This window comes from Pteropus medius, unplaced genomic scaffold (genome assembly GCF_902729225.1).
Source record: "Pteropus medius unplaced genomic scaffold, Ma_sr-lr_union100, whole genome shotgun sequence".
Taxonomy (NCBI): Eukaryota; Metazoa; Chordata; class Mammalia; order Chiroptera; family Pteropodidae; genus Pteropus; species Pteropus medius.
This window is the reverse complement of record NW_024340699.1, coordinates 10,046,557-10,067,669: the sequence shown is the minus strand read 5'-3', so window position 1 is coordinate 10,067,669 and position 21,113 is coordinate 10,046,557. Positions and strand designations below refer to the sequence as shown.

Sequence of the window (21,113 nt, the reverse complement as noted above, 5' to 3'; positions counted from 1 at the left end):
GCTGTGATGAATACCACGAATGTGTAGCTTTGGACACTTATGCTAGTGTTTGTAACATGCTTCCTGAAAAACAATTGGGGTTAAATACATATAACATACAATTAACCATTTTAATGTGTTCCATTCAGTGGCATTTGGTGTATTTGCAACATTGTGCAATCACCACCTCTCTCTAGTTTCGAAATGTTTTCATCACCCTAGAAAAACGCTCCTTATCCGTTACTCCCAATTCCTCTCTTCCTCTGTCCTCTGACAACTACTAATCCTTGTTCTGTCTCTATGGGTTTTTCTGGGCATTTCATAGAAATGGAATCATACACTATGTGATCTTTAGTGTCTAGCTTCTTTCACTTAGGAGAATGTTTTCAAAGGTTCATCAGTATTACGGGTACGTCATTCCTTTTTATGGCTGAATAATATTCCATTGTATGTATATGCCACAGTGGGTTTATTCATTCCTCCTTTGAAGGACGAAACTTCCTTCTCAGAGGGAATAGCTGAGGAGAACAAGGAGTTCTGGAGAGCCACACAGGGTGGCCCTGGTCTCAGACATAGATAGCATTGTTTTTGTTCGTTTGTTTGTTTTGTTTTGTTTGCATAGATTTTAATAGAAGTAGCCCAGACCGTTTTGCTGCATATCTTGGGAGAACTTCTCCATCCAAGAACTTTTGTTGTCTTTTTTTTTCAAGGGTGGGATAAAAGAGTCATCAGCCCTCAAGTGCCTCATGTATGGAGTTTCTCAGACTGGAGAGAATGTTAGGAAAGTCAATGGCTTGGTCAGTTTTTACTACATGTGCCATGAAGGAATCAGCTCACTGGGCAAAGGACTCCTGCTGCTCCTAAGACCTGGCCCTTGGGGCTGAAAAAATGGCAACGATAGCAACAATGTACTTCGGCCAGGGTTGTGTGGGCTTGGTGGCCGGCGGGGGAATGACTTCCCACAGTTCTACAAAAATACATCTATCTCGGGTCAGTATTTCTCCCAAACACTGCAAATGGAGGCTGTATTCATCTCTCCCTTATACTTTCTTTTTTCCTTTGGTCTCTTAAATCTTTTTAAAAGGGCCCACCATGTGTCAGGCACTGAGGATCTAAAGAAGGTAAGACACGGTCCCCGCCCTCATGAGCTCGTGTCACAGCAGGGAAGATGGACACATGAAGAAGGAACACTGTCCCCTCCGTGCAAGCAGGACGGTGGAAAACTGGGCGTGCACTCACCTGCCCAGGTGAGAATGGAAGCGCCCAATTGCTTGCCTGGATGCCCACTGGCCAAACGGCGCAGAAGAGTAAAGGGGTCTCTTCCTCCTTGCGCTGGTACCGCTTGGGAGGTGTCAGCGCTGTGAGGTTTCCATGGACCTGGGTTCAAATTCTGCTCCACTCACTCGCTGCATAGCCTCAGGCGAGGGCTTTACCCTCGCAAGGGCTCCACTGTCTGACCCCCAAAATAGGGACAATGCTGGCTCTCGGCCGTGACGATTAAAGTTGATGCGTGCAAGCAGATGGCGCATAATAATATCCACTAAATTTCACTGTCCTTTTTCCAGTTCCACATCAACCCATTTCCCCCCGTGGTTTTCGAGTTAACGGCAGCTCGATCTCTCAGAGTCCCGTTCCCACCCAGGACTAAAGACCGATGATGGCCGGGCCTGTGTTCTTCTCCTTCTCTGCAGAAAACCTGGTGTCTTTCAAAATTCCCCTTTCTCACTGCGAGCTGTCTCCATTCAGCTCCCAGCAAACCTCTCTTAAAGGCAGAGCCTCCCCTGGCCAGGCTGTGCTCCCAGGAGCCCCAGCAGTTCGCGGGAACCACCCAAAACCTGGCCTTGCACAAAAGGCTGCAGCCACAGTCGGCCTCGCCTGCCAAACGGAGCCCGAAGCGGTTAAGATCTCTTCTGTTAGAACTTTTTAACGGTGTCATAAATCTTTTATTAACATTTGGTATTATACTAATTAAAACTGTTCTCCGTATGTATTATTAATTTCTCTAGCACTTCTTGCTGGGGTGACGTTTTTAGCCAGCTAAGCAGAATGTAGCACAGTAAATAAGAAGAAACTCATTTCCAGACAATTAGCCTTGCAGAAAAATAAGTTGGTTAATGGAAGGCATGATGATTACAAATTTTACCTAAATAAACAGGGTATCTTAATGGTAACTCTTCAAGCTAAGTAAACAGATTGGGGTGGTAATGTCCTAAGCAATACTTAAATGTAACTGTTTAATAAATTGGTAAATTACTCATTTCATCTTAGAACAAAATGGTAATACTGCAGTAATAACCTAGTATATATTCCGTAAATATGAAGCATTATCACTTTAGCTCTGTAGAAATCACCACAGTGATATGTCAGCATTGATCTAAAACTGCAGCATTTTATCTCAAGTTTATTACCCATTTTTGAGAATCGCTGAGATTTTCAGAGCATAATGGCAATAAAAGAAGAATTTAAAAAGCGCTTTAATGTGCATAAGTTAATCAGAGGTATCCTCGGGGGGAAAAGGAAATTTGGTAAAACATGAATTATAAGCATCATTTAAACTTACTTTGGACACTAGAGATAATAAATGGCACCATAATTTAGAAATAGCTTTTAACATCAATGACGGTAAGTACCACTTTGCTGTTCATAAGAATTGCAGAGCAATGGTGCTGAGGCCAATTTTATTAGCCATTTTTTTCTTTATAAAAGCAATCCAGCCCTTTCCACAACTGAAGAGACAGGAACAAGAGTTACGTGCTAATATGCAAAATGCATTTAAGTTTTTTGAAATAGAGAATAATAAATTGTGCCAAAAGATAGAGTCTGGAGACAAATGAATGATCATTTAAAAAGAATAAGGCGCTCTCAGAGTTTACATATTTGGGGAAACTTGATAAAAAAAAAAAAAGCCAACAAATTGTTCATACATTTTCCCATTTGCCAGAGCATGCGGGTGTGCTTTCAAAGCCGAGTGATGAGGCCATAAATCTCGGGGATTAGGAGACGCCGCAACAGAAATATATTTTTGTAAATTGTCGCCACTGACAAATCATTTTTAAACTATATAAAGTGCAGGTTCAAGTTTCTCTTCGGGGTGCCCAAAGCAACCTTCCTGCAGAGAAGCCTCAGACTCTGACCTCCACGTACCAAGCACAACCCAACGGGGAGGGGGGGGTGGTTCTTGCTGGCAGCCTGACAGCTCAAGCCGTGAAGCTCAAGCTGTGGGTCGGCCAGTTGCCAGGACTCACCGAACCACCTACTAAGTGCCCAGCGCGCTGGGCACTATGGAGCCCATAATGTCCGGCGCAGCACAGGACGAGGCTGGCGAAACCTGGCTTATGTGAAAGAAATGAATCCCAGACGCCAGCCCACATCCTGCTGTTCAAGATTTAGTAACTTCAGATTCAAGGTCTTTTGCTTTCCACCTAGTGGATTTGAGGGCAAACAAAATAATCCACCTTACTTGATCTTTAAGCCTTAGATGCAATTGAGTAACACAGGTATCTCCCCTCCCCTGCTTTTGAACGTGAACTATATAAAAGGCCTGGGGTCTTTGTCAAAAGCAGCTCCCTTCTGGAGGTAGGCGGAGACAGACCCCCATATTCTGTGCAGCAGGGAGGGAGGCAAGGTGAGGAGGGAGGAGATAAAGGTGGTGAGAGGCAGCTCCCACGGAGGGTCTTTGCTGAGTTCTTGCAGGCGAAGAGCAGGCCTGCAGGCCTCCGGTCCATCGCAACCCTGATTTCTCTATTTATGCTCATCAAACCTCTACACACTCCATAAAGTCTGCTCGCTAAATATCACCCACATTCCCTCCCTCAGAGAGAGTCCAGGAAATACTACGTCCGCCTGCTCTTCAAGGGCGAAGTCACACTACGCCTTCCATAACTGTGTCTGCCCCTACCTCCATAGAGCACCCCGATTTTGGTTGAGGAGCTCAACTTTCCAAATAGATCAGAGCATCCTGGGAGAAGAGAATGAGAACTCTTGTAGTCAGACGGCTGTGTGACCCTGAGCAAATACACTTTAAAGTCACCTAGCTTTCATTTTCTCAGCTGTAAAACGAGGTTTTAAAAATAATATTATTGCGAGGACTGAGTGAGAAAACATACATGCCGCCCTGAACACAGTGCCCAGCACACAGTGGGCGATCAGCATACACTCGGTTTCTTCTCTCTCTGAAGTCAGAACATTCAGACTCCAACCTGTAATACCCTGTGGGACATCGGTAAGTTATTTAACTTCCCCAAACCTCAAATTCCTCGTCTTCAAAATGGGATCTACTTCCTAGGTTTATTTGAAAGGTTAAATGTGGTCATTTGTATAAGATGCTTAGTTATCTGCCCGGCCCACAGTAGGTATTCTGGAAATGCTACTTATTGTTATTGTATCATATACTCAATGATGTATAAACATGCACTGAGCAGCTGCCATGTGCCAAACATCAGAAACCAATGTAAATGGAAGTCCCAGAAGGCTGTAGAGCACCTGGTTGCTCTTACTTAGAATACTCTAGGTTTTCTACAACCAGTCATCAACCATTTCTAGAAGATTCTCTGTGGGGGAGACATGGCACAGACAGAGGTGAGTGAGTCAGGGCTCTACACCCAGACATAACTGGGTTTGAATTCCAGATCCACCACTTAAGTGTCTGACAGTAAGCAAGTTACTCATCTTCTCTGGGTTTGCTTTCTTCTCTCTCAGAGGAGAAAAAGAATAATTTATCTTGTGAAAACTTATCTACCACTAATAACAAGAATAGTAAATGAGTCATAACGCTTATTGTGCATTAGGATCCTGATGAAGTGCTCGTGGGTTATGTCGTTTAGTCTTCAAACAACTCCACGAGGAAGATTTATCCTTATAGAGGACTGATAAAGTCACTGAGCTCAGAGAGGTAAAGTGACTTGTCCAAGGCCACACAGCTAGTGCCAGTAAAGCTAGGATTTTAACTGAGGCCCGTTAAAGCACCATACCTTTTGTGGGCATTTGGGCTGGACAGGAAAGCCACATGTAAGGACCATCTTCCTTCCCTGCGCTGAAAATCCTCAGAGTCTGGCAGTCGAGGTTCTACACCTTGGTTCATCCACACTCACATGACCTCGCTCTGAGCCTTAGTTAGCTTGGGCTTAGGGGAGAAGGCAGCAGAACCCCTGAATCCTTTAGATAAAGTGCAAGATCCAGCACCTTCCAGACACCTCCAGGGGCTCAAAAGAGAAATACCAGGCAGCGGCAGCTACAGCAATCCTGTGGTAAATACAACCCAAGATGTTCTGGTTTGTATCTGAAGTGGTTTAGAGATGAAAACTTTTATCCTTTTGGGTCAAAATCACAGTGGTCTCGGGGATGTTGTGTCGCTCCTCAGAGCCTCAGTTTCCCCATATGTAACGTGGGCATTACAATAGAACCTACCTATCTCCTAGGGTTGTTGTGAGGGTTACAGGAGACTGTGCACATGCTCTCAACAAATGGTAGCTTCTGGGCGCCCCGATCCACGGCTGGAGAGCACAGGTGGCCGCGGCTCTGCTGAGGCTGTGACCGCACGGGGAGCCGGGGACTGGGTGCGGGGCCCCACCCCTATGCAGAGGGCCCCTCCAACAAACGAACTTGAAATTATCCCCTCCCAGAGCCCTCTCCCAGCGTCTTCCCGAGCTTGGGTTTCCTATCGGCTCTCGCTACCCCGCCTTCTCCCGAGTCCCGCCACTTCCCAGGAACAAAAGTGTCCCAGCTGTGGCGGCCCAGACAGCAGATGCGAGTACGCGCTGCTTAGCATTCTGGATGCTCACTGGAGCCCTTCTGAGCCCAACACCACCTTCTCCAGCCCCAGGGGCTCAGCGGGCCTTGCTCACTGGTACCCACAGGGGCAGAACTTCCCAGAAGGTCTTTCTCCTCCAGCGCTCCGCGTCCGCCTGCGGGCCGCTTCCGTGCTGGCAGGAAGGAGCGGATGGAGGGTGGAGGAATCAAAGGGTGCGCTGCCGTCCCAGGGTCCAGACCTTCGAGAGTTTCAGCACGTTTCAGATAAATCCATCGATCAATCGGGCTTGATAGCGAACACATTCCAGGTAGCCGGCCAGCGCAGAACCTGCGCCGGATCTGGAGGCTTTTAAAGCTCATCTAAGACTCTCACTCCATTTGAAGATTTGGCCTCTCTAAAATCGGGGGAGTCTGGGTCAGCACAAATCTCTCTAATGAGCCAGCGTCCGGTGGAGCTTTTCAAGGCTGCGACCTGCGGTCGGGTGGGACACGGCCCGGATGGGCCCCATTGCCAGCCTGGCTGGCAGACCTGGCGTTTGAGTCCAGCGTGGAGTTTAAGGCGCACAGCGAACCTGGGCGGGTCGCCTGTCTATTCTGCTCCCCAACTTCCTGATTTGTTGACTGAGAACACAGGAGCTTTCTGATAATTCAGTGGGATGGTGGAAGGTGTAAAACCCTTCGACCAAATATTCTGTTCAAATATGTTTTTTTTTTTCCTCCCACCACCCCTGCCCTTCACGCCCGTTGGGGCATATCATAGGGGTTTTACAACTAACTCATTTATTGGCAGCCGGTCTGGCGCTTACAGGAACAACTCCGCTGGAGCATTTTAACTAAAGTGAGAGGTAGATGTGGCCACAGATCACAGGTAACACCAGAATACTGACACTTCTAACCAGATCAAGCCAGGCCGGGTTTCTGAGATGACGTCTCCCCAGTGTCACCTTTAGTGCCCACAGGAGAATTGACTGCAGTGGGGGACACCACCCCGTTCCTGCTCTTTCCTCCCAAAGAGTAATAACACCTCTGATTAAACCCTTACATTATTAGAAGGCATTTAATTGGATTTCTTATCCATAAATATATTATTTAAAATGCTTCTGCTCTCCTAATAAATTGGGAATCAGTTTTACCATAAGCCAGGGATTTTTTTTTCCTTTTCCTGAAAGAGTCTGGAATGACTACGGAGCCCCAATTTTACAGAGGTGGAAACCAAAGCCACTCGCTCAGGGCCGCACAGCAAGGGCGTGACAGAACTCCGCGGCGGAATCCGTGGGCCGGCTGCTGGGTGGCATGGTGGCTGTTCCGCAGGATTTTGCGATTGTCGGGACCACAAGAAATTGCGCGACTGGGTCTGGGCGTCGCTGAGAGGGGGTGCACGCTCGGGAATGAAGGGGCCTCGCCGCGCCCCGCGGACTTTGTGCTGGAAACCCGCCTAGGGTGTCGAGAAACCTCCACTGTCTCCAGGACGCAGCGCCTGCGCCACGGCTGCTCTCGGCCTTGGGCTGTGTTTTAGTTGCGCAGAGGCCGAGGTTAGGATTCTGGTGAAAGTTCCCAAGAACCTTCAGTGCCGTCGCAACCTAGGACCGGTCCTTGGCCCGGCGGTATCGGTGGGAAGTTGGAGGCCACCTTCCGAGGCCCCTAACCCGGAGCGCCTAGCCGGACCTCTGCAGAACAGACGCTCGCCGCTTGCTGCAGCCTGGGCCCCGGCCGCCGAACCACCGAGCTGGCGGCCGGACGGGTCTGGGCAAGGCCGCGGGTCCTTCAGCCGTGGGCCCGCCAGAAGCGCCGCAGGCACCAGCTTCTCGCCAAGGCGGGCGGACCAAGGTTGCCTGGCTCAGGGGCGCAACGCCCCCGGCCCCCACCCCGGTCTCTCCGCTTAGCTGAGGCGGCCTTGGCTAAGTCTCCCCACTCCTGCACCGAGGCCTGCGCGCAGGCTTGAGAGTCGACCTTGGAACTCGAGACCCCCCAATCCACAGCAGGAAGGCCCTTCTGTATACCTAGACCCCGGGGCCTAGGGTCAGGGTGGCTGCAGATACCCCTAGGCCGTCTCCGCAGCTCACTTGGCAAAGTCTCCCCTTTCTTTTCAAGGGTTAGAGGGAACCCGTGATTTGGGGGAGCGCGCACGGCTCCGCGCCACTGCCAGACCCAGAACTAATTTCTGAACGTCTTTGGGCCTTAGTTTTTCCAACTGCAAAATGGGGCGCGGCATCCCACCTGTCATAGTCAACCACACACTGCATGCAAGGCGCGCGGTCCCCGGCGGCACTGTAACAGAGGCGGCGAAGGGGAGCCATTCCCACATGCGAGAACCGGCCCCACTGCCGGTCTCTTTCCCCGGCTCCCCAAAACCAGCGCGCGAGAAGAGCCCGCACGACGAGGCTGCCTCTTGCCTCCCTGTCTAGCATCTGTAACATGGTCGCGGCTCCAGAGACACTCGAACCGAGGTGACGGCAGGCCGCGGCGAAGGGCGGCGAGGAGTTCTCCAGCGGTCCCCTCCGCGGCTGCGGTCCCCTCCGCGGCGAGGCTGGGCATCCACACTCACCCACCTGCCTCCGGCGCCTCGGCCCCTTCCTGCCCGACCCCCCCGCCAGATGGGCCCTAATGTTGGGCGAGGATCAAGAAGGAGTGCCCGGGTGGGCCTCCCAGGCTCCTCCAGATTCTCTGTCCCCTGAGCTCAGCCTTGGGGCACCTACCTGATTTGCATATTTCTGCACCCCGACTCTGCCTCACAGTCCTCTTGGTGGGGGACTGCAGCTGTGTCCCTTAACGCCGCATCCTCGAGCTCTCTTCCGGCGCAGCCACAGGGAAAACGGCGACCTCCAAGGCTTTGCACATCGGGAGGCCGGGGTTGGGCACCGAACACCCTCACATCGCTCAGTGATCGCTCCCACCCGCTGGGGGCGCCCGCACTACTCTGGGTGGGCGCGAAGGAGAGAGAGTGGCAATTCGGCCCCACACGAGCGGACTCAGCCCCCGAACTGGAAGAGACTCCTGGCGCGTCTCTGGCTGAGCAAGCCTTGGTTGGGGCAAAGCGCTCAGAGAGGGTGAATGCCGTGGAGGCACCCCACTGGGTGAAACCTGGGCCTCCCTGTGCCTCACTGAGACTAGGACTGCATTCTGCGGACAGGAGCCGGCCCCACCGTCAGGCACCTTTTGCGCAAAGCCAGACACCAGAGAGAAAGAAAAATACGCGTGCGTGTCCCCCCAAAGGCCCAAGAACCGAGGGTCACCTGGCAAAACAACGAAGGTAATTTAGAAAAACAAAAAGCACTAAGCTTATTATGGAGAAACAAAGTGAGTGAAATTGGAAAGCGACGCCAGTCCCCAAGGAAAGGGCTGTTTGGCCAGTAAAGGCAAGAAAGTCGCTCTGTTTCGCAGATGCTCAAGTCTCCAGCCCACGGCCAACCTTTCATATCCCGATGTCGGCATTTATTGGGCTTCATAGTGAGAAAGCAACAGAATTTCAGGAAAACACCCACAGAAAGAGGCCCGAAGCTCTGAGTCACCCTAGGTCCCTCTCTAGAGTGTCTCTAAGTCCCCAGTGACCCAGCTTCCGAGGACAGGGGCTCGGAGGTGGAGGTGAGGGCAGGGACGCTGGGAGCTCCAGCTGTGTTTCTCAGACTCCCTCCCCTTCCTTCCTGCTGGGCCAGAGCAGACAATTCCGCAGCCCGTGTACAACGAAGGCACCCGAACACCCGAGATCGCAAGGTGGTGAACAGACCGGAGCCGGGAGGAGAAAGGGAGGCCTGCGAGGCTGCTAGGGGGTCTCTGGGGCAGCACCCCATGGCTTAGGCCTCAGGGAGCTACTGGGAGCCACGCCTGGAGGTGGGAAAGAGGCAGAGAGACGGGGAGGAGGGAGGGAGGAGAGAGAGAGAGAGAGAGAGAGAGAGAGAGAGAGAGAGAGAGAGAGAGAGAGAGAGAGAGAGAAGCAAAGAGATCCCGAAAGATTAGAAATATCATATAAAAGAGATGAAAAAGGAAGAACAGAGAGAAAGAGAAACCCAGAGTGACAAGACATAAGAGTCAGAAGTGGAGAGGATATGACAAAGAAAGAGTCAGAGAAGCTAAAAGCAACAGAGAACGAACTATATAAACATAAAACGGCAAAGAAAAGGGAAAAGATACAGTAACACAGAAACCAAGAGTAACAGAGACGAGAAAACAGAGACTATCGTAGAGAAAGAAACGGAGAGACTCGAAATAAGGAAGGTTTTAAAAGACTGATCGGAAGAATTATCAAAGGAAAAAAATCAAGGGGCAAGACGAAATGTTCACAGACGCATCTAGTGAGTTTGCCGTTGTCAGGAGCCATCAGCCACCAACCCAGTGATCCCGAAACTTCCAACTTTTAAACCAAGGTAAGGCTGGGTGGACTAGGCCACGCGGCTTTCACATCCGGGCTTGGGGTTCTGGGTGTTCCTGGCGCCCCACCCCACTCCTATCCGGTGACATCATAGAGGTTGCAGTGACGTCACATGCAGTCACACCTCACCTATGGTCGCACCTAAACCCAAAGAGCGCGGGTGACCTGGGGTTGTAAACAGCAGTACTCCCCACCCGCTCTGCACGCACCCGCTCTACACGCAACCCGCCCGCAATGCGCCCAGAACCCCCTTACAGCCAGTGGGGTTGGTCCGGCCCAGGGCCTCCCGAGGCCTCACTGGAAAGAGCGGACAGTGTGGGCGGGGGATGGGGGAGGTTCTGCGTTCCCAGAAGTTCTAGGTCACCGTGCCTCCCACCCCCTAAGTGGGTTTGACCTGGTTTGGCCTTTCACTCCCCAGCTCTGGCGCTGGCCTGCGACCTCTGGGCCTAGAGGGCCCTCCCCACGTGCACCCCATTCCGCGGGCACCCGGACTGCTGGCGGCCGGCATGCACTGACCTGCACCGCGGCTCCTCCGCGGGGCCCGGGCGGGGGTTCGAGTTGAGGCGAATACCGACGAAGCTTGGAGAAGCGGATGCGCCCCGCACACCGCGGCCGGGCTTCTACGCCGCAAGGGTGGGGCGCGGGCCGGGGGTCGCCGAGCATTATGGGAACGAAAACGGAATAAAAGCGGCGTTAAGTGAAATAGCTAACTTTTTTTATTAAATAAAACGACTTAAATAAAAGGAACGGAAAAAGAGAGGAGTGGACCCTGCCTAAACGCAGGGTGCCCCAGCCCCTGGCGCTTCCCCCAGCCACCTGGTCTGCCGCCCCTCCTCCAGCGGCCCCTGCGGAAGCAACAGGTGGCCAGTTCATAAAAAAAAAAAAAAAAAAAAGCCAAAACTTTTATTATTTACACGTTTGGGCAAAAGTACAAAGTATAATACAGGCGCCCGGCCCGGGGGGTGCGGGCGAGGGGCGGAGAAACGTAAGGCGCTTTCTTTGTCAGGCCCGGGCCTGGGGCGGGAATGGGCGCGGGGCGGGGGCTCGGATTGTGCAGCCGCGCGGAGCCCGGGCCCAGCCCCCTTCCGCGGCCGGCAGGGGTGCGGCCGCGCCCCGGGGCCTCCTCGAGCTTGGCGGCCCCTTCCCCTCTCGGCCTCGGTTCCCCCCCCAGCCCGGCTGGGGGGCCGGGGCGCCGCGCCGCGTTGGGGCGGCGATCCTTGGTGACCGTGCGCGCTTGTGGTTCACACCAGAGAGGTGACGGCAGGGACTTTGGAGCTATCCTCCTCCCAGGGCTGCAGATTCTGCAGAGCAAATAGCGATGAGTTGTGCAGACAGAGAGGGTCGGGCTGGATGGAGTCGTTGAGGCTCTTTTGGAAGGCGTCGTGTTGCAGCTGCAGCATGAGCCGGCTCGCCTGCTGCCGCTCCGCCTCCCGCTCCTCCGCCGTCTGCCGCCTGCACCCGGGGAGGGAGAGGGACAGCACCGTCATGCACCCGGCACCGCGGGGCCTCGGCGGGCCCCCAGCCCTCTCGGGAGCCTGGGCCAGCCCGGAGCCTCGAGGCGTAGAGCCCGCCTGCCTCCCGGTTCGCGCTGTGTGCCCGAGGCCCGCGCGTCCCAGGAGTGGGTTAGGGCTCTTGTTTTTGTTGTCTACTGGGCGGTCGCCGGGAGGGGACTCCGCCCGCTGCCCACCTGCACGCCCGGGTATTGTGACTTCGCCAACAACAAAGATTGTTTCTTTTTCGGGATAACAAGGGCAGGGCGTGTGTGTAGTTGACTCGGCAGCTGGGTCACCCGGCTCCGCGGGTGGGCGGGTTGGCTCTGCATCGCCCGCGTGGGGTCCCCGGGCGGGGTCAGCCTCCTCCAGTTCTCCCAGGCCCTGTCTCCAACCCCTCTTTCAGGATCGCTTCGCCGTTCACGGGTTGGATGGAAACAGGGATCGGATAAACACGGGGCTGCAGTCTGGATGGGGAGCTACAGGGGCCCGTAGCTCGCAAGGATGGTCGGACGTCCGAGAGGGCCGGCAGGAGGAAGGACGCGAGCGCGAGAGGCCCCGGTGGGTGGGAGGAAACGGAGAGAGAGCAGGAGATAGAATAACACACGGAGAGAGTCGGATGGAGCAGAACAACGCAGGGATGGGCATGGAGGCGCCGAGGCGCAGGAGAGTGGGGAGAGAAACCCAGGCCGGCGGGAAGGAGAGAAGGGAGGTAAAATCGGGGAAGGAGCGGGGAGGCGCGGCCCTGGCGGGGCGGGCAGGGGTAGCAGCGGATGGGCACAGCGCGAGGCTGCAGCGTGGGGCGGGCGCAAGGTGGGACGGGCCGGGGCTCTCACCGCCACTTGGTCCTCCGGTTTTGGAACCAGGTCTTGACCTGCGCGTCCGTCATTTTGAGGGACTTGGCGAGCGCCGCCCTCTCGGCCGAGGCCAGGTACTTCTGGCGGTGGAAGCGCTTTTCCAGCTCGCAGATCTGCACCCGAGAAAAGGACGTGCGCGGCTTCTTACGCTTGGGCGGCGTCCGGTTCTGGTAGGGGTGGCCGATGCGCCGGGTCACCGTGAACGGAGTGAGAGCCGCCGCCGCTGCGGATACACACGAGGCCCCCTGAGGCCCAGCCCGGCTCCACTGCCATTTAGGCCCCGTGCCGATCTACGCCGCCCGGCGGGGCGCAGAGTGCTCCGCTATTTCGCTGGTCCCTCCCGTCCCCAGCGGCATCACGCCGCTTGGGAGATGACCCCCCTCTTCCCCAGGCACAGGCTTATTTCCCGGAAACTCCCTTGATCTTCCTCCCCCTGCGGTTGCCCTGGGCCCTGGGCGCTGAGGCCTCCGCCGCGCTTGGGCCTCCCGAATCATTTCACCGAGTGAAGCCAATAGGGCGCGGCGCCTCTGGCCCTGGGAGGGCCGAGGCCCGGCGCCTGTCGTTGGCCCTGCTCACCTGTGAAGCGATCTTTCACGAATCGGCGGCTGCTCTCCATCCAGGGGAAATTGAGGCCGCCCAGGCTGGAGACCGTGGGCACCGAGGGCATGGCGGGCAGCGCGCTTGGCAGGGGCGGCGGCACGGCCCCCGGCAGCGGCCTGTGCGCCGGCACCCGGATCACTCCGGCGGGCGCCAGGCTCAGGTTCACACTGTAAGATCCCGCGTCCTCGAAGGGCGCGCCGAGGCCGGCAAAGGAGGCGGGCAGAGACGGGTATGCGGCGCCCGGACGGCCCCCGGGGGGCCCTCCCAGGTAGCTGGCGCCGTCGGGGCCCCGCGGGGCTGGTGCGCTGTCCTGGTCCGGGCTGTTGAGGATCTGGTCGATGCCGAAGCTGATGGGCTCGTGCGGGTGAGGGGTCTGAGCGCTGGCGGGCGCCTCCATCCTGGGCGGGCGGAAGGGCTGGGCTGGGCTGGGCGGGGAGGCGGCTGGGTCCCCGTTACGGCGCGGCCATGGAGCGCCCGGCGCCTCTCGTCGCACTGAAACTTTGCCAAGAGTGCGCGGGCCCGACAGGCTCTGTGTCATCTTTCTTGAACCGAACCTGGAGTTTCCGCTGCTAATTCCTCTCCCGCTGCAGCCATTGGCTGCGATCAACAAGCCTCTCTCCTCCCATTGGCTCCCGGCTTTCAATAAAGGCCTAATTCATGGAAATAGGAGCTTAGGGACTGTTCCAAGGTGACATCATTTTAACAAACGAACAATAGGTCAAATTTATTAGCCGGGATAATGGGCGGCGGATATTAGCGCCCGAACCGCAGCCTCCCAAACCCGAAATCTAACGAAGCTGCAATTAGCAGACGCTCCCCGCTCCTTCCGGCCGAGGCCGCGTCCCCGCAGCAGCGCGGGGCTGGCCACGCCGCTCTGCTTCCGAAACTGCCCTTTGCTGAGGGGGTTTTCGTTTTCTTCCAAATTTTTTTCATCTGAGCAAAAAACCAAACCCTATGAAACCTTTCTATTACATTGGAGTTGCAACCCCGGAAAGACCCTGCAGATCCGCAAAAACGGCTCGGACACTCCACCGCCGCGGGAACAACGAAAGGGGCGCAACCCAGGGCGCAAGCTCCGCGCTCCCTGCGCGCGGGGTGATGCGAGCGCCGTAGAATGCTCCGCGCTCCCGAGGACACCGACCCGCGTGGGCAGAATTCGCCCCCGCCTTGGCTTCGGCCGCGGCGTCGCGGCCACTTTGGAGACACTCCCTGGCTCCCACCAGGCGGACCGAGGCGTGACTCGCAGGTGCCCACGCGTGCCAGGCCCGGCTGGGCCAGGGACCCGGGGTCGCCCGGTGGGGAGCGGGGATCCGGCCCCTTGAAATTCGTTGCAGGACGTACGGGACTGTGGTCGCGCGTGGGGACCCGCCTGTGTCGCTGCAGGTGTGGGGACCTGGGGTTCCCAAGGGGCAAGGGCGGGGCGGCTCGTATTTAGAGCAAATAGCGGGATGTCTTTGGGTAATGCTATCATCGAGTCCCTCCCGCTCCAGTGCAGCCTGGGTGCTGGGACCACTCCTGCTTTGCTCTTGCCCTCGGGGGCCGTCCTGGAGGGCCGAGGGGCACCAGGGACGGGACTGCACGCGGGATGGCCACCCCCCGCGCCAGCCTCAGCTGTCACCCCTGGAGAAGACAATCATTTTCTACCCACTAGTCAGGTGCAAACTGACTGCAGCGTCCCTGGCCAGGCCTTTCCTTTGCGCTACCTGTTTTTGCGGACGTGGTGAGAGGTCGGATGTGCGGTTGGCTAGAAATGAGTTTAAATTCTGACCGGTCACTTCCTAGCTGAGTGACCTTGAACAAATGACTCTATATATTTAGGCTTTGGTTTTCTTATTTGTGAAAGGGGCGATGCAGGATTGTCGTGAGCCATGAGTGAGGTATCGAGAGCTCAGGGCTTAGGGCCTGGCACAGAGTAGGCACCGAGCCCCTGCGGCTGCCCTCCCCCCACCTCCGCGCGTGACGGTTGATGTACGATTCTAATGATTTTTATTTATTTGTTTGCGGTTTTATTTGCGGAGGCTCAGCATCTTGGAGAGAAAGATGTATTTGTCTCTGATGGGGTCGGTCTCGGAGGATCCGGAAGGGCAGGAGGCAGCACCTTGGGGATTGGTTCCGAAAATGCATCCCAACGACGGAGAGGACTCGGGATTTGCATTCTTAAGGCCTGGTTCCCTGAGATAGGTCACCGCCTGCTGCGTGACCTTGGGCAAGTCGCTGGCCCTTTGAGGGGGGGAACCTCAGTGTTGGGCGAATGGAGAATGAGACCGCTGAGCAGTGTGGGTGAGGAGCAAAGGGTGGGCTGGGACCCCGGGCGGACTCTGCTCCTCTCCTTCCAGGGGACAGGGACCTTCACATGGATAGACGCCATTGCTCCTGCGCTGGGGGCCTCCTGCTTCTAATTCCGGCTCTGCCACTGGCGGTCAGGGAGCTGTTCCGTCCCTCATCGCCCCTCTTGGAGCCTCATTTTCCTAATTTGTGAAACAGAAGGGGTAATAGCTCCCCCCAAGGTGGCCGTGAGAAGTAAATGAGAGAAGGTCTGTGGAAGTGCCTGGGAGAAACTCTGGCAGTTATGTAATAATAACTCTAAGGACAGCAGTAGGACGACTGTAGGTTGAGAACTTGGTGGGTGCCAGGCAGGGGGCGGGCATTTATGTGTTCTTCACAACCACCTTGTGAGGAAAGAGCTGTTATTGAGCCCAATTTTTACCTGATGAGGGAACCGAGGGCCAGAGAGCTCATGCGACTTACAGCTCCCCACTGCCCGTGGCGCTTTGCCAGATGCACTTCCCTCTGGCTTCCGGAGTCCTGGGTTTCAGGCCTGTCCTTGTCACTTCTCGGCTCTGTTAAATTGGGATGAGGCCCACGCCACAGGTACGTGGGCACAGAATCAGGGAGAAGGCGTGAGTGGTGTGGCCAGCGTCGCTCCCAGGGCATGGGGAGTGGCCCCCTGTTTCAGAATTAAATTCCCACCTCCGTTTACCAGCTGTGGGCTCAAGGAATCACCCCTCTGCTTTGTGCCCTCTTCCTTCCCCTTCTAGAAAGCAACAGTATCAATGTCATGGGCTTGTGTGAGCTCATCTCACTGAAAATTCAGCACAGTGCCTGGCATGGAAAGCGCTCCAACTCACAGCACAGGCCCAGCTTCCTGAGACCCTGGTCACAAACTCCTCTTCCCCAGAGCTGTCAGAAAGGGGAATAAATGGGTCAGTCGTTGTCCCTGGGACAGTGGTTCTCAAAGCGTGTCCTTGGACCAGCAGCAGCAGCATCACCTGGGAATGTGTTACAAACGCACACTCTTGGACCCCAGCCCAGCCTATTGAATCAAACTGGGGCAGGGCTCAGCAATCTGATTTAACAAGCCCTCCAGGTAATTTTGATACTCAAATTTGGAAGCCAGTGCCCAGAATATTGTCCGTTTCATCCAAGTTTTCAAATTCACTGTTGCAACACTGTGGAAAGATCCTCTCATTTGAAACTCTCGTGTGAATCACCACTAAGAACCTCTGCACTTTATTCTCTGTTACTAGTGCCTTTTTGATCATATTTACCAAAGGTTGGTTTATTTTATTGGTCTTAAAAAAAGACTTATTTCATATTATATATCAAATATGGATTTTATGCCATATTTCAGGAATGTTTTGATTTATTTTTATTAACTTTTTTGTTGAATGAAAATGGTTCATTTTTGTCACTCTCTTATTTGTTTGTTTTTAAATAAACATATTTAAGGCCATAAATTTACCTCTAAGCATTCTTTTGGCCAAATACGTTTTGATGCATATTTAGTGTTCCTGTGATTATAATTGCTATTCCTGCTTACCTGCTATCAATTGGATAATCTCCCTCTCTCTCTAGAAAGGAATTATAATTTTGCTATTCCTGCTTACCTGCTATCGATTGATAATTCCTCTCTCTCTCTCTCTCTCACACACAACACACACACACACACACACACACACACCCTAATCGCAGCATTACACAATCAAAATTCTAAGAATTGGGGACATGGGGCCAAGTGTCCCAAGTCCAGATGGACTTGCAGGATGCAGTGCATCTTCTCCATGGAGGAGCTGGGAGGAAGGATAGAAGTGGCCGAGGCCTTGCTGGGAGTTACAGAGGAGGGCAGGGAGGCTTCGTGGATGAGAGGGCGGGATGTCGGCATTTCCAATTGCCCATGTGCAGGAGGCCGGGTTTGTTCGGGCTCACTCTGCCACTGATTTCCTGTGTGAACTGAACTCAATTTCCCTGTCTGTAAGGTGGGGTAGAGATTGAATCAGGGCTCACTCTCTACTCACTCTCTCATATCTGGGGCCAGCCATCCTATTTGAAAGATTGACGAAAATATCACGGACAACTTCTGTAGACAAAGATGCAAACACATAACGTGGCACATATGCCATGTCACAGGTTACTTACCGCCCCTCCCCCATTCTTTATTCACACGCACTGGTTAGGAGTCTCTGGGGTGCTTGCAGCTCTCATGACGGAAGGCTCTAAAGACACCCGCTGAAATTTATTCACTCACTCATTCATATATTCAACGAATATTTACTACTGAGCACCTATTCAAATTTTCTGGACTGTGTCCCAACTTTGGGCCTCAGTTTCCCCACCTAATAGTGGGAATGATGCAGTTTGAGCTCTTCATCACTGCCTACCCCCATGGATGGGCCAGAGGAAGAACCTTCCTGAGCAGGTCTGAAAGGGCCCAAGGCTCCGCCAGCTGGAGGAAGGCAAGGGCTACTGGGTGTCGTGTGCTTCTCAGGACCCCCGGCACAAGTCATGAGACTTACGGGGCAGCTGGCTGAGGGACGCGAAACCCCTGGCTCGGGGCCATGCAGCTGGGGAAGCTGGAGCTGGGATGGAAGTTGGGACTGTCTTGACTACAAAGCCCATGCTCTTGCGTCGCAGCCCCATTTCTCCTCGAGAAGCAGGTAGTGAGGAGTCTCAGTCGGAGGACTGAGTGGGGTGAGGCATCAGGAGCCTGATTGGGGCGGGGGTGGCGAGGACTGGCCACGGTGGGGCTCACTTCTGTCCCCAGCATGGCCTGGGAGTTCCTTCAGGGCAGGACAGTGTTGGCAGCATTCGATTCCACGACCTGGGGCCGAGCCCCGGGCCGGGGCCACTGGAGGCTCATCAGGAGTCTGTGGTATTAAACTGAAGAGCACACAGCAAGGCCAGACGAGGGGATAAGGGAAAGGGGTCAGAAGCGTGTCGGGGATCAGCCTGCACTCAGCTCAGCACTCACCTCCCCAGCTCTTCCCACTCTCCCCACGGCTGGCCTCTCTGCCCACCCTCCCATTCTCCATCCCTGTTGATTTTCCACTCGTTATCTTTGGAACCGAGATCCTGTTTATCCTGCTCACCAGCTCTCCAGCTCTCTGAGGGCAGAGATGGTCTGCTTCACTGCTTGCGCTACGGTGGATGAATAAATGAACGAACAAATGATTTCCAGGGTCCTTGAGGAGGGAGCAGCCTGGCAGAGAGGCTGGCAGCAGCCTGGGGGAGCTGGCCAGGAGCCTGGGGGTTAGAAGAGGGTGTAAGACCAGAAGGGGGAGGGGAGGAGAAGTCCCGTTCCCCATGGAGGGGGCGGGTGGAGGGTGCAGAGGGCCTGTCAGCAGGAACGGGGTGCAGAAGGCGGTGTGTGCGGGGCGGCGGGGACTGGTCAGTGTGTGAGCAGCCACCCAGGGCAGGCACACCCGCCTCAGGTCCTGCTGTTTGCATCCACCGCCCAGCAGCCATTTTTCCCATTTTGTGTTCTACAACTTTCCTCTCTTCCTGACAGATTTCTCTACTAAATTTGACTTCGTTTCAACACTTTTGTTGGGCAAATTACATTAAGATGGATGTTGCAGGTACCCTTTATGGTTTATTTATCGTGATACTGTTTGTATCTCACGCTTATAAATAACTTATGTGATAGCTTTTGTTTGTGGAAATGTAACTTACATATTTTATTACGCTTTCTGTAAACCTCAAAAAGAATCTTGTCAAGGAAGCGCTCTTATCAGCAATCCAAACTACAGGACGTAAAAACCGACACTAACATTATTTTTTAATATGCCAAAGAGGCAGGTTACTCTTGCTGTAGTTTGAAAGGTTTGCTGTCATCGTAAACTTGCACCTCAATAAAACATTAAAAAGTCTCAAGAATGATTTTATAAAGTTCACAGAGGAGGAGACGGTGGCAGAACCTACAGACACAATACACGAGGGCCCAAGTATTAAACTGGCCGTCCTTTGGGGGGGCCCAGCCCCATCTGGGGGTCCCAAAGGGTTCCAGATGAACCTCCCCTGCCCGATTGGCCCCGAAATCTGGCTGTGAGGACCTAGCTTAAGGAATTAAGGTGGAAAAGAAACATGAGTTTTGGAGTCAGGCTGACTCCCGGCTTGTCCAGTTTTTAGCTATGTGGCCTCAGTTCAGACTTTTAGCCTCAGTTTTCTGATCCCTAAAATGGGGATAATAGCATTTACTCGACATTCTCATTGGGAAGCATTACATTTAAATGAGAGCAATTCGCAGTGCTAGGTGGATGCGCTCAATAAATGGTAGTGGTTCTAACTATTTCATGTTGGTCATGAAACTCTCACTTTCTCCCTTACTGTTCCCCCTGCTCTCCCCTTCAGGTGTGTCTCCCTCCTCACCACCAGGAACCGAGTTCTCTCAAATACCACTCCCCCCAAACTGCCGGAATGGCCCCCCGCCTCATGCACATAAGGTCCCCGTATGCCACATCTTCCCCTACTTTCTCTCAGCAAACCTATCCTGTTCTTTGTTCCCATGCTTAGCTCCCTACTGGTAGTTAGTTTAGTCACTGATCTCAGCTAATGGCTATATGCCAGGCCAGTGTTGCACATCGAAAGGGTATCATGCGTCTAAGCACCATGATGCAAAGGCGCCCCGGGCATGGTAGGCCAGCCAGAGGGAGCCTGGCGGGGAGGGGGTGGGGAACGGGGCTTTCTGGGCTACTCGAATAATCACACAGGGACTTGTGCTCCCTCATTCCCCCATCCTAGCGAAGCCTGAATAGAAAGCACAGAAAAAGGGCAACGTCTAGAATAAATACAGCTTTCTCAGGGGTCAGTGTAGAAGGCAAAAAGTAAGCAAAGTGAAAATACCTTCCAATTGTTTCTCGCTTGAGCATCAGCAGAAGCAGCTGGCTTCCCACACTGCCTGGACGATGCATGTGTGCACACTAGAATCTCATCGGAAGGCTGAGGTGTGTGCACAGAGGCCCGTACTGCCCATCTCATCCTCATTCTGGGCCATGCGCCTGTTAAGTGGTGCGTCCCGTGGAACTGCCCACACTACTTATTTTTCCTGTTGCTGATTCTGAGTAAGTTAGATATACCTGCGATTGGATTAGGACATATGAGAGATCCAGACTGTGCTCTTTTGGGTAGGCTGTGCAAGTTTGGGTGTGACTTTGAATGCTTGTTTCATCCTTGGGATAGGATGTCCCACCAGAGAACTCCCATGTGGGCTGCTAGGTTCTCCCCAGGAGTCCCCATTGTCCCTTTTACCAAAGGAGGCTCTGGCAGGCTGCTGGGGTGGGGGGAGGGGCACAGTTCCAAATCAGGTTCCTGTCAGTTGTGGAGTGAGTGCACAGTATAATGTGTTCCTGAAACATCCTGGCTTCTCGACTCCCTTTCCCTCCCTCAGAAAGCGCACAGGATGGAATGGAGCCCTCCAAAGAAAATCAGGATTCCTTTCTAGGTTTCAAGGCAGAAAACTTGTAGCCAAACTCAGCCTCTTCAGCACAGGACTGCCAAGCGAGTGTGGCAGGCAGCCCTGAAAATGGCTCCTGATGACCCCTGCCCCCTGGTACCCACGCTGCTTGGGTATGAGCTGGTTATCGGGATGTGCTTCTAGTGAAGAGGTCACAGTGGAAGCGACGGACGCCCCTTCAGAGGTCGGGTTCTAGGAGGCTGTGACCTCCTCTGGCTCTGCCCCCTTGCTTGCTCCGATGAAGCACCGTGCCATGTTGTGAGCTGCCCCACGAAAGGGCCCACTTGACAAGGGGCTGAGGCTCAGTCCAGCAATCCATGAGGAACTGATCCCTGCTGACAGCC

At 54.1% G+C, this 21,113-nt stretch overlaps 1 protein-coding gene across 1 annotated transcript; it reads right to left on the bottom strand.

Moving 5' to 3' along the window:
• Positions 1-10,791: 10,791 nt before the first annotated feature.
• TLX3 (T cell leukemia homeobox 3) lies at positions 10,792-13,623 on the bottom strand. The gene is made up of 3 exons (XM_039877769.1): positions 13,017-13,623; positions 12,420-12,663; positions 10,792-11,545 (listed from the first exon to the last, which is right to left on the bottom strand). Exons 1-3 carry the CDS (start codon positions 13,576-13,578, stop codon positions 11,335-11,337), a joined length of 1,017 nt encoding a protein of 338 aa, XP_039733703.1. The 5' UTR covers positions 13,579-13,623; the 3' UTR covers positions 10,792-11,334.
• Between the last annotated feature and the right edge of the window lie 7,490 nt (positions 13,624-21,113).